Below are 12,083 nucleotides of genomic sequence, written 5' to 3' on the forward strand. Positions count from 1 at the left end.
TGCTTCCGCCCTGTTAGAGCTTTAAGTTGAACCGTAAATTTTCCCCGCGCGGAGGCAACGGCACTGGCTGCTCGGACACGGCGCGTCCTCGTCAAGTCCTCGGAGCCGAGGGGACAGACGCGGCTGGCAGAGGGCCCAGAGCCCAAGGCCCGCCGTTTACTTGTGTGTATTTATCTACCATCCAGAGTCTCAGGTCTGCCTGCGGAATAAAGCCAGGCTCGAGGCTCGCATGTAATTTGGGGGCTGGGAGGGTGGACAAGGAGGGGTGACCTGGAAAGAATTTGTGGTGGAGTTGTGTGTTTTTTTTTCCCCAAGTAATTTTAACCAGGCTCCCCCGAGGCAGGACTGGGGGTGGTGTATCTGTTCATAAGAAGGGGTGAGGAGGCGAGCAGGTCAGGAATGAGGGGTGCTGAGAGGCTCTGTGCTGGGTCGCTCCCCGGGCTGAGCTGATGAAGTCTGCGGGAGGCTGGGGTTGGGCACCCCGGGGAACCGGTCCCTGTGAGGATTTCAAAGGGGACCCCTGACACCATCCGCTGGCTGGGGCGCCAGGCTCTGCTGTGTCAGCTGCCAAGAGCCCAGCAGCCCTGAAGCTGCATGGGGAAGAGAGTGCACGGGGCTCCCTGCAAAAGCAGCGCGGGGTGGGGGTGGGGGGTCGTACCAGAGACTGCGAGTCGAGTTTGTCCCTGGAACCCACCCAGGGCTCGGGGAGGCTGCCCGCCCAGCGAGCCCGGACCCCGAGCTCCAGCCTCCGGCCAGGAGCCTGTACCAGGCTGATAACACCAGAGACGAACGCTGGTCTACCTCCAAGGACACCAGCCTGCGGCTCAGAGCCCCGAAATCCTGCTCTGTCTGTCGACCTGCGCGTCTCTGCAGGGAAGCTCCTGGCTTCCTCAGGTTCCTGAGGGGTCTCTGGGCCCCCCCAGAAGATGAAGGACTGTTCGTTGCTTTTAGGATAGACGAATATTGACAGCTGGTTGTTATTGTTTGTTTGTTTTTAATTTCCTGCTCTGTGCTAAGCACTTTGTGAATGTTCTTTTAAATATATTTTTTTTAATTTATTGATTTCAGCAAGAGAGGAAGGGGAGGGGGAGAAAGAGAGAGAGAGAGAGAGAGAACAGAACACGAGCTGTTTCTGTAGGTGCCCTGACTGGGAATCAAACCGGCCACTCCTGTGCTTCGGGCCAATGCTCTACCCAACTGAGCTCTCCGGCCGGGGCGTGAATATTCTTTTACTTACTGATCCCAGAACTCTCTTCCATTTAATACAGGAGACAGCTGAGGCTCAGAGAGGTTGAGTAACTTGACCCGAAGTCACAAACAGCTGATAAGCCGGGACTCGACCCAGGCCGGGCCCATCAGCCAGCTGCAGGCTCTCTGCTGGATCTTTCCAAGTCAGAGGTGCTATTTGGGGCCCCGGCGGCAGCTGTCAGGCCTCGCCTCTGCCCGTCCAGGGCAATGGGGACGTGGTTGGTGCGCCAGGGCGGCAGCTGGCGCGGGACCAGCTCGCAGGAGGATCGAACGGAGAGGATATGGGTTTCCTCATGCTTCAGACCGCCTGAGCAGGCCCTGGGTTCCTCCCGAACCAGGCCACAGTTGGGGATTGGAGGGGGGTGGAATGCCCGCAGGGGACGGTCCTCGAGCCCTGGCATCATGCCAGCACGCTGCCCTCAAAAGCCGCTGCGTCTGGTGTCCCTCCCCCCACAGCCCAGCGTGGCTGCCCCTCCCAGATGTGAACTTGGCAGGGCCGCCAAGGTCGACCGGGCATGCCAGGGCTGCCCGGTGGGGGGAGACAGGCCCCTCTTCCTACCCAGAATGTTCGGCGGGGGCCCCCGACAGCTTCCGACAGCCTTGCCCCTGCGCCCTGAGGGCCTGGGACTCGAGAAACCGGCGAGAGGAGAGAGGGCCGTGCCCACCGGGGCTGAACCCTGGCTTTGTCGTTTCCGTTTCAAACCCCAAGAACCCAAACCAGCAGCCGCAACGGGGAAGCGCCCCTCCAGAGCCCCCCACCCCCACTGTGGCTCCACCTCCCCCACCCACCCGCCCACCCAGGCCAGCCAGGCCACCTCCCGGGCCAGCTGCAGGAACTGGGGACCCCCAAGGGCGGTGAGGCTTCACGGAAGGTGGAGCGGCTTCAGCCTCGTTCTCAATCTGGGCTTTTGCATCCGTTCTTAAGAGACGAAATTCACAGAGTTCAAAAGCCACACGCTCTAATAAAAGGCCGTCCACGGACGATGCCGGCCCCGGCCCCGGCTCTCGACGCACACGGGAAGCCACGCGTGAGTGTCACCGTGCCCTTCCAGAGCGTCCCTGCACAGACCAGCGACGGAGAGTCTCCTTGCCCCTTTGTCACGGGACAGCGAGCACGTTAGCCGCACGCTTCCATGCTTTGCTCTCTTCTCTCACCCTGGCGTGTGCGTCTTGGGCCTCTCTTTTCCTACTTCCTGGCAGGCTGTCCCCACTGTGGAAAGTCCTGGATTCCTCCCTGCCGCGGGTGAAGTCCCTCCCTCTTCCCCTGCTCCTCCCACAGTCCAGCCCCCGAAGGGCTAGAGCAGGCCCCGCAGGAAACGTCCAGGACCCCTGCGGTCACTGTCCTTTCCTGCCACGTCAGCTACGGGACTCTGCATGGGCCTGTTGTCACCTTTTTCTGAATATCATCCCAGAACCAGCCTGACGACTGGCCCCAGAGTCTCTGGGGCATCTCGAGCAGGGGTTGTGGCAGGTGTGGGGGGTGGTCCTCATGTGTCCCCTGTTCTGGTTATCTGTTATTGCATACCAAACAACCCCAGTGCTTAGTGGCTTCAAACGGCGCCCCTTTTCTTGAAATCTCTCTCTTGCTTCGGGAATGCAGACGGCGCCCTGCTGGGCAACAACTCTGGTTGCCTGGGGTCCTCAGCCGTCACTGGGATGTCACCTGAAGGTGGGCTTCAATCACCCGTGCTCCGGCCTTGAGTTTTAACTAGGCCGTAGGCCTGGGCCCGGCACGTTACCTCCAGCATGGCGGCCTCCGGGGGGAGAGGGTGACTCGGGGCTCACAGGCAGGGACAGTGTCCCCAGGGAGATTCTCCCGGCCCAGCCTGAGGAGTCCCGGACGCGGCACAGTGAATCGTAAAGGCCAGCCCAGATCCGAGGGGAAGGGACAGAATCCCGCCTGTGGTCAGTGAGTCACAGAGAATTCGTATCCTCATTTCATCCACCTGGGCCCCACCTCCCATTCTGGGAACTCCTGGGTTGTTACAAAGACAGCAAACACCTTCAACGAGTCTCCACACCGACAGGGTCTTCTTTGCAGACCTCTTCCTGCCCGCCCCCCCCCCGGGGTAGCTGCTCGGGGCAAACAGCTGGCAGGTGACCCCCAGTGTGGCAGGGGCTCTGCCTCCTGGGCTGCTGTCTGCACCACCAACCTCCCGGGAGACAAGAGGGGGCTAAGCCGTGTTTCTGCTGCTCAGAGGGTGTGGGACAGCGGCAGGTGGGACAAGGAGGAGCCCCCGGGGGAGGAGGCACAGCGTCATTGGTCACCTCACCCACCCAATAAGTCCAAAAACTGAAAATGCCCTGGAAGCCACAGAGAGAGGGACACAGGTCTCAGCTACACTGCACAAGATGGCAGCCATTGGCCACAAGGGCTACTGACATTTCATCGGTTAAAATTAAATTAAACATGTAATTCCTCGGTCATACTCGATTTCTCTCGAATGTCCAGTGAGCTCGTGAGGCTGGGGGCTGCCCGTGTTGGACAGAAGAGACGCAAGCTGGACACTGCAGATGTGGTTCTTGTGGTTCCTGGCACGGGGCTGGGTCCTAGAACCCAGAGATGTTTCAGCCCCCGAGTCCCTTTCTCAGGAGGCCAGCGGCCTGCCGGGATGGACAGTTATTGCGTTGCCATTGGAGTTGCCCAGTGGCCAGCAAGGATGTGAATGAGTGAAGTGAGCCAGAGGGGAGGCATTAGGGACAGGTGGAGACCATGGCAAATCGGTCAGCACATAATCCATGTAGAAGGGGGCAGCCGGGACTCGGCCCAATTGCTTGGTGCCGTGTAGGAAGCAAGTCCTGTCTTGCCAGATCTTCTGACTCTTCGAGAGAACTGCTGGCTTTCCCCTTCGGGCTGGCCACCTCCTCGTGACACCTGCCACAGCTCCAGCCATCACCTCCTCACGTGCTGGTGCCCAGAGCAAGACGGAAGGAGAGTCTCTCCTTTAATCGTGGAGGAACATCTCCCCCCCGGCAGCCCCAGCGGTCTTTCCCCTTCCATCTCATTGGCCAACACTAAGCACATACAGCCTTGGGACTCTGCACATTGTCACTCAAACATAGAAAACAGGACTGATCTTTATGGAGGCAAACAGTAGTGTTTGTCACACGGGGGCGCTTGTTTAGATGGGGTGGCCTCCTTGAGGAGGGGACACTTGAGCAGAGGCCTCAACGGACTGTCAGCAAGCCATGCAAAGATGTGAAGCAGTAGCACTCAAGCAGTGAGAACGGCACGTGCAAAGGTCCTGAGGCAGATGGAGTACCCTGTCCAAGAGAGCCCACGGGAGGAGGAGGGAGGGGCTGCTGTGCGATGGATAGACTGAACTCCTCCTGACGTTCCCACTCTACCTGCTCGGTCCTCTCTCTCCTCCACCATTCCCCGACCTGGAAGAGGGCAAGAGAGGCACTTAGGCAAGAATTGTGGTCAGCGTGCGGCGGAAATTTTCCAAAAGAGGCAGCCACAGGAGAAGCTGCTGAGAAGGGGGAAAGATCGTATTTTATAGCATCCACTCCTTAACATTTGAGAAAGACGCGTCTTGAAATTCCTTTTTTGGGTTCCTGGACTGTGTTTCTTGGCTTGGGGTGCTTTGAGAGGCTGTCTAGGGTCACGTCTTCAGAGGGACCGAGAATATTGGGCCAGACAGCTCTTGAGCGTGGACAGCAGCCAGAGAGCAAGGCCGCCCCGGGGGTGTGCTGAGCCCGTGGGCATCTCTTCCCATTCGGTGACCTTTGTGGCAGCTGACGGCAGCACTTTGGGGAAGAGAGGGGGTGGTACGCTTTGAGAACTGGCACAAGCTCTGAATCAGGGCTTTGTCCCCCCTGGAGAGCGGTGGCTGAACCTTCCGGCCCAGCTCTGTGGGCCCCTCCCTCGACAGCAGGCCCACGGTCCTGTCCCCTCCGTCACCTCAGCCTTTCCGCCCCCCAGGTCTCTCTCTCTCTCTCTTGCTCTTTCCAAGTTGCTCATTGATATTGGGTGTTCACGTCCCTGTGACTTGCAGCTCAGAGCCCCAGAGCCAAGCCACCCAGCTCCCAGGTGTCCCCACAACGTTCTTGTGAAGAGGGGCTGTTTGGACCAGACTGTGCCAGGCGGCCCCTGCTCCCTGGTGTGACCAGCGTGGAGCCAGGCAGGCTGGCACTGGGGACTGTGCGTGCCCAGAGAAGAGGTCAGGGGTGAGGGCAGCCCATGACTGCGAGCCCCAAAGGCCCTCATGCTCTGTGAATCCGGCTCCCTCTCCCCACCCAGGTGAGCCTTTGGAGAAGGGAAAAGTCCCAGAAAGCCACCAGCGGGAGAGATTTCCACATGGGCAGGTGGAGATGCAGCTTAGAGGAACCGTCACCTTCCCCCTCCCTCCGTCACCCCCCTTGGCTCACACCTACTTTTTCTCCTGATCCAATTGTTTAGTTGAATTTATATGCATTTCTTTTTAAAAACTCATGCAACAAAGGTGGACATCACTTTAATTCATGGCTGGCACATGGCTCCGAGTCCTCCCTCCTTGCAGGTCTGGTCCAGGGTACCACTGGCCACCCAGGCAGCTCCGGCCTCCTGTTATCAGGTCTCTGTGGCTCAGCGCAGGGAGACCAGGCTGGCCTCGGTCTCTCTCACATTCCAGGTGCTCGCTCCCGCGGGGCCTCTGAGCACCAGCCACCCCGAGTGAGCTCAGCAGGGATTGCCCACTCCCCTGGCCTAGGGGGCATGAGACCCTCAGGAAAACACCTTACAGAGTAGCCATCTGTTATTTCCAAACCTGGCCCCTGGAAAATATCACCCACATTTGACAGACAGGGAAACCGAGGCCTAGCGGGACCTCGCCGGCTTCTCAGAGCCACCTGGGGCGTCCCTGGCACGGGTCACCCGGAGCTCACATCCAGCTTCCTTGCAGGGGTGGGGGTGGGGGGTCAAGGTCAGTCCAAATCCAGGAGGGCTGGGGCGCCCAGGTGCTTGGGAGAGTGCGGGAGGGGAGGCGGGCCCGGCCACGGGGGGGTCTGTGGGAGAAGGCCGAGTTCTGGACGCAGGTGAGGCTCAGCTCGGTCCCCCTGTCCCTCCACTGGCCACTCGCTCTGCTGCCCTGGCAGGCCTACTCCCTCCACTGCCCCTGGTGCCACTGAGGACCCGAGGGGCACTCAGGCCCGGGTCTCCGGGTCCCCTGCCCTGGCAGAGCCATCCAGAGGGGGCCACAGCCAGCCAGCCTGCCTGCCGGCCGCAGGAAGCCTGGTGCCCATGGGCAGAGCAGGGCGGGGGTGCAGGGAAGAAAGAGGAGATCCTGGCTCTCTGGTTCGTTTGGGCACCAGGATGAGCCACGTGGAAGCGAGGGGCCCAAGGGCGCTCACGCTGGGGGCGCAGGCTGCCGGCCCCCAAACCCCAGGTGCTCATCGAAAACTGTGCTGAAGGTTTCCGAGCCGAGCGCGCTGGCCGGAAGGGAACCCGACACAGGAACGGCCCTCTCTCCTGTCACATGTCAGCCACCGTCGTCTCTGATGTTCTCAGCGGTGCTGTGTGTCTACCCAGCCTCCGTGTCACCGAGGGGACCTGAGCGTGTGTGCATGAGGCTGTGCAACTGTGTGTGTGTGTGTGTGTGTGTGTGTCGGGGAGGTGGGGGGTGGGGGAGACGGAGAGGAAGAGAGACAGAGACACACAGAGACAGAGACAGAAACCAAGGCGGAAAGACCACCAGCTCCTCCGGAATAAGACACGTGTCGCCAGACCAAAGCCCAGCCCAGGGCGGACATCAGACCACTGTGCTCGGGCACGCGTGGCTGGTGGGCAGTGATGGGTCCTTGGGCGTGTGTGGGCTGGGAGGTCAGGAGGGCACGGTGACATCTGAGTCCTGAGATAACTTTTGTGACCCTTCCCCCAAAGGTCATCTGGAGAATGAGACGCTGAGACCCAGGTGACATGCCACCTGAGGTCACCGTGAGGACCCAGGGAGCCCCTGCAAGGAACTCCCAAGTTGGCATCTCCAACTCAGCTGTCGTCAGCTGCAGGTAGGGCGGCCGGGGTCCCTTGGCCTCTCCAGCGGTGTTTTACCCAAATGGAATGTCCAAAACCAAACAAACACATTCCCTCCCCCCTCCCGAAAGCCCACTCCTCACACTGCACCATACATGGTGTCAACCCCACCAGCCTCACTCAGCGCCCAGCCTGACCCACTCACTCTGCACTGCGAACCCCCTGCTTCTCTCCAGGACCCCCGCCCCGGGAGACCCTGCCTGGAGGAGTCATCCCACCCCACGGGCCTGGGGACCCCCTGCCCATCCGATCACCTTGGCGCCAGGAACCCCCTGGGCATCCGAAAGACACTCCCTCTCCAAAGAAGGTCTTTAACTCCCATTAAGTAAAAACATGGGATTGCAAAGGAACCGTCTTTGTTGAAGTATAATAACCAAAATAGCTAAAGAGCCGACTCCTAATCTGGCCATTGACGTGCTGTGTGTGTGTGTGTGTGTGTGTGTGTGTGTGTGTGATGCATTAAGCAAGACCCAGTGACGGTGCCGGCCACTGTCATTCCGAAGTCGTGAGGAGCGTGACTTACAGTGCATTTTCAGGCACCTGCGGCTGCCGCAGCCACACACAAGGAGCTTGTGTTTCTATTGGGGAGCAGGTCCCATACCCCGTGGCTCGTGGCCTCCCATCATAGTGGAAGGGGACACCTACTGATTAGGGGTTGGAGAAAATGAAGATGTAATTGTTTCCAGTCAAAACTCACAGGGTAGCCCTGGCCGGTTGGCTCAGCGGTAGAGCGTCAGCCTAGCGTGCGGAGGACCCGGGTTTGATTCCCGGCCAGGGCAACAGGAGAAGCGCCCATTTGCTTCTCCACCCCTCCCCCTCTCCTTCCTCTCTGTCTCTCTCTTCCCCTCCCACAGCCGAGGCTCCATTGGAGCAAAGATGGCCCGGGCACTGGGGATGGCTCCTTGGCCTCTGCCCCAGGCGCTAGAGTGGCTCTGGTCGCAACATGGCGACGCCCAGGATGGGCAGAGCATCGCCCCCTGGTGGGCAGAGTGTGGCCCCATGGTGGGCGTGCCGGGTGGATCCCGGTCGGGCACATGCAGGAGTCTGTCTGACTGTCTCTCCCTGTTTCCAGCTTCAGAAAAATGCAAAAAAAAACTCACAGGGCAAGCCCGACCAGGCAGTGGCACAGTGGATAGAGCGTCGGACTGGGATGCTGAGGACCCAGGTTCGAGACCCCGAGGTCACCAGCTTGAGCACGGGCTCATCTGGTTTGAGCAAAAGCTCACCAGCTTGAACCCAAGGTTGCTGGCTCGAGCAAGGGGTCACTCGGTCTGCTGTAGCCCCCCCCCCCCATCAAGGCACATCTGAGAGAGAGCAGTCAATGAACAACTAAGGTGTCACAACAAAGAGTTGATGCTTCTCAACTCTCTCCCTTCCTGTCTGTCTGTTCCTATCTGACTTTCTCTTTCTGTCTCTGTCTCACACACACACACACACACACAAACTCACAGAGCCCTGAATTCTGTCCGTGGACCCTGATGAAAAGGTCCATCCTTCTGTACCCAACCCCAGCACAGCCTCGAGCATGCGGACGCAGGCCCAGGACCCAGCCCTGTCTCCATGCTACAGGAGAGAGACAAGGTCTGCTGTGCAGACAAGTGCTGAGGTTGGGACCAAGGCCAGGGCCTACGGTGTCACAACAAAAGCCCCTCCAGCCAGCCTCCTTACAAGTGACCCTGAGGGGTATATCTGACCTTGAGCATGGCTGGGGGTGCCCTGTCAGAGCCCCCAACGCAGAAAGGAATGCAGACCTTCAAACAAAGTCTGAGCCCAGGAGGCCTGGCCCAGAACTCACCTAGAGAAAGGCCGTCTTTCCTGTCCTTGGAGACCCTGACAGCTTACATTTAACACCTTCCCAGACACTCCCGGTCACCCTCTGCACCAGACAAGAGCCAGGTGAAGTTAGGCTGCAAACAGGAGTCAAGGAAGAACAGTTCATGTCAGTCCTGAGACCCCCCGGAGCAGCGTGAGGGGTGGGGGTGGGGCCTGTCAGGCCAGGTCAGGCCCTGTGAGACCTCAGCCCTCCAGGGGCCGGGCAGGAACCCAGGGCTTGGCCGCAGGACCCCGCAGGTCCGGCCTGGGGTCGGCCTGGGCACACAGCTGCACTTGCAGGACCCACTCTCTGCAGCATTCTGGATCATGACTGGGCCAGCCGGGTGGCCAGCTGTGACCCTAGGACACGACATTCCCATCAGAAATGTGGTTTCTTTACCTCGTTGCAGTTCTGCAGGGTGCAGAGAGAAGTTAGGAGGAGGGTGAAGGGAAGGAGGTGTACCCCGTGCCCAACACCTGGAGAAGGGACCGAGCCAGCAGGCGTGCATGTCGGGAAGCCCTCGGTTCGGCTGCCGGGCCCAGGCGGGAGACCCCTAAACATCTCTGTTAAATAGCACCAGGCGTTCATAATTCATTATCATCAGCCTCCAGGCTTTACGGCCGACGTCGGCTTGAATTACCATCAGCTGCTCTATTTGTCGGGGGTTTCTGTACTTTGCTTTTTTTTTTTTTTTTACTCTGTGTGTGCGAGCACGTGCATGCGTGTGTGTGTGTGCTTGTGTGTGTGTGTGTTCACATGAACACACGTGCCTGTTTCAGTAAATGAGTTTGGAAGCGGGGAAGGCTTCTACTACCCTCTAGTGGCGAGAGGGCGCCACTACTCCGGTGGTGGGTGTGTGTTTGTGCACACTCACCAAAACACACATGCATGTGTACAAATGTGTGCTTTGATGGAATGCACGTGCATGGGTTTGGGCACACGTGTGCTTGGGTGTGCGTGCACACACACGTGTCCAGAGTTTTGTGTGTGTGCCCCTGTGCACACACGCATGTGCTTTGGGAGTCGGTGTGCACGCACGTGGCTGGAGTGTGGCGCGTCGGGTCCGTGGTGGGCCACACGTGGGCGTGGGTGCTGGGATCCCAGTCACACGTCACTCATATGTGCATGGAGACCCCAGCCCTGACTTTCCCCCGTCACGCTCTGACCCAGTGGAGGGCCTTCGTCCCTGTAGGCTATGACAGCCATCTGTCCCCTAGTGCGCCCCACTGAGTTTAAATTCCCCCAAACAGGCCGCCAGCAGCTCGACAAACCCCAGTCCCCTCAGACTTCTCCCTCAGGCCCACTGACCTGATTCCAGCCAGAGTAACAGGCAGCGGTGACCAGACCCCATGTTCCCGCCCCAGAGTTCTGCATTTCTTGGTGACATAAATCTCCCAGGATTAAGCTTTCCCCGGGCTGCGGAGACACGGCCTCACCCTGTCACCTCCAGGGCACGGACGTCCTGCGCCAGCTTGCCGGACCGTGAGCTATCGATTTCCCTTCTGCGAAACACCATAGAGCCAAAGGGCAGGCTCTTCTCGGCTGCTTCCGCCCCCGCGTGACCCGGGCCCTCCAAGGCCTGGCACACCCAGGAGGTCCCCGGGCCCCAAACGTCATGTCGATAAATCCTGCATCCTTCACACTGGCCCAGGGCGGACTGTGTGGGGAAGAAAGCTCTCCAGGGGCCCCCGTGATAACCGGTCCCGTCCCGCTCCCCCCCCCTCCCGTGAACAGGGCAAGAGCCTGGCTGCACCTCTCGCGACTCTGGACACAGAACAGGCCTCTCCGTGTTTCCGACCGGGAAATGGGTGCGGGTCTACATGGAGCTGGAAACAGCGCACTGCCTGTGTCACAGCACGAATCCCTGCAGAGGGAAAGAGACACGCACGCTCCACGCCATCACGAGACGCGCACGCTCCACGCCTTCACGAGACGCGCACGCTCCACGCCATCACGAGACGCGCACGCTCCACGCCTTCACGAGACGCGCACGCTCCACGCCATCACGAGACGCGCACGCTCCACTCCACGAGACGCGCACGCTCCACGCCATCACGAGACGCGCACGCTCCACGCCTTCACGAGACGCGCACGCTCCACTCCACGAGACGCGCACGCTCCACGCCACCGCGAGACGCGCACGCTCCACGCCATCACGAGACGCGCACGCTCCACCCGATCACAAGACGCGCATGCTCCACCCCATCACGAGACGTGCACGCTCCACGCCATCACGAGATGCGCACGCTTCACGCCTTCACGAGGCGCGCACGCTTCACGCCTTCACGAGACGCGCACGCTCCACGCCATCACGGAGGGATGTAAGGTGGGTTGGAGACATTCATTTTCGTGTTATTGACTCTCTGGGGCCCACAACGCTGGTTCCCCACAAAGTGTCCTTTTATAATCAGTGTGTTGATACTGAAAGAAGTGAAGACTTAAAGAAAGATAACTCTGGGGTGGAGGGTGGTTCGTACGTTCGTGCCGATCAAGGTCCTTCTTGGCCCGGTGGGTTCTAAGTGGGGCTGGAGTCCTGTCTGTACCCACTCACCGGGCCACACTGGCTGGGGCCACCCAGAGGGTGGGCATCTTCTTCTATGCACATACAGAGGCTAAGCTGTCCACTCGCCAAAAATTGTGAGGATGGGCCCTGGCCGGTTGGCTCAGTGGTACAGCGTCGGCCTGGCGTGCGGGAGTCCCGGGTTCAATTCCCAGCCAGGGCACACAGGAGAGGCGCCCATCTGCTTCTCCGCCCCTCCCCCTCTCCTTCCTCTCTGTCTCTCTCTTCCCCTCCCGCAGCGGAGGCTCCATTGGAGCAAAGTTGGTTCGGGCGCTGAGGATGGCTCTGTGGCCTCTGCCTCAGGCGCTAGAATGGCTCTGGATGCAACAGAGCGACGCTCCAGATGGGCAGAGCATCGCCCCCTGGTGGGCGTGCCGGGTCGATCCCGGTCAAGCTCATGTGGGAGTCTGTCTGACTGCTTCCCCATTTCCAACCTCAGAAAAATACAAAAA

The 12,083-nt window shown here is 59.9% G+C and overlaps 1 protein-coding gene across 1 annotated transcript in view; it reads left to right on the plus strand.

Moving 5' to 3' along the window:
• The window catches only part of CARD11 (caspase recruitment domain family member 11), a 74,619-nt gene extending 73,717 nt beyond the window's left edge, over positions 1–902 (plus strand). Inside the window, exon 11 of the mRNA XM_066343716.1 lies at positions 550–902. Coding sequence (XP_066199813.1) covers positions 550–902 — 353 coding nt within the window. The remainder of the gene's footprint in view (positions 1–549) is intronic.
• Positions 903–12,083: the final 11,181 nt, after the last annotated feature.

Source organism: Saccopteryx leptura, chromosome 6 (genome assembly GCF_036850995.1).
Source record: "Saccopteryx leptura isolate mSacLep1 chromosome 6, mSacLep1_pri_phased_curated, whole genome shotgun sequence".
NCBI classification, from domain to species: Eukaryota; Metazoa; Chordata; class Mammalia; order Chiroptera; family Emballonuridae; genus Saccopteryx; species Saccopteryx leptura.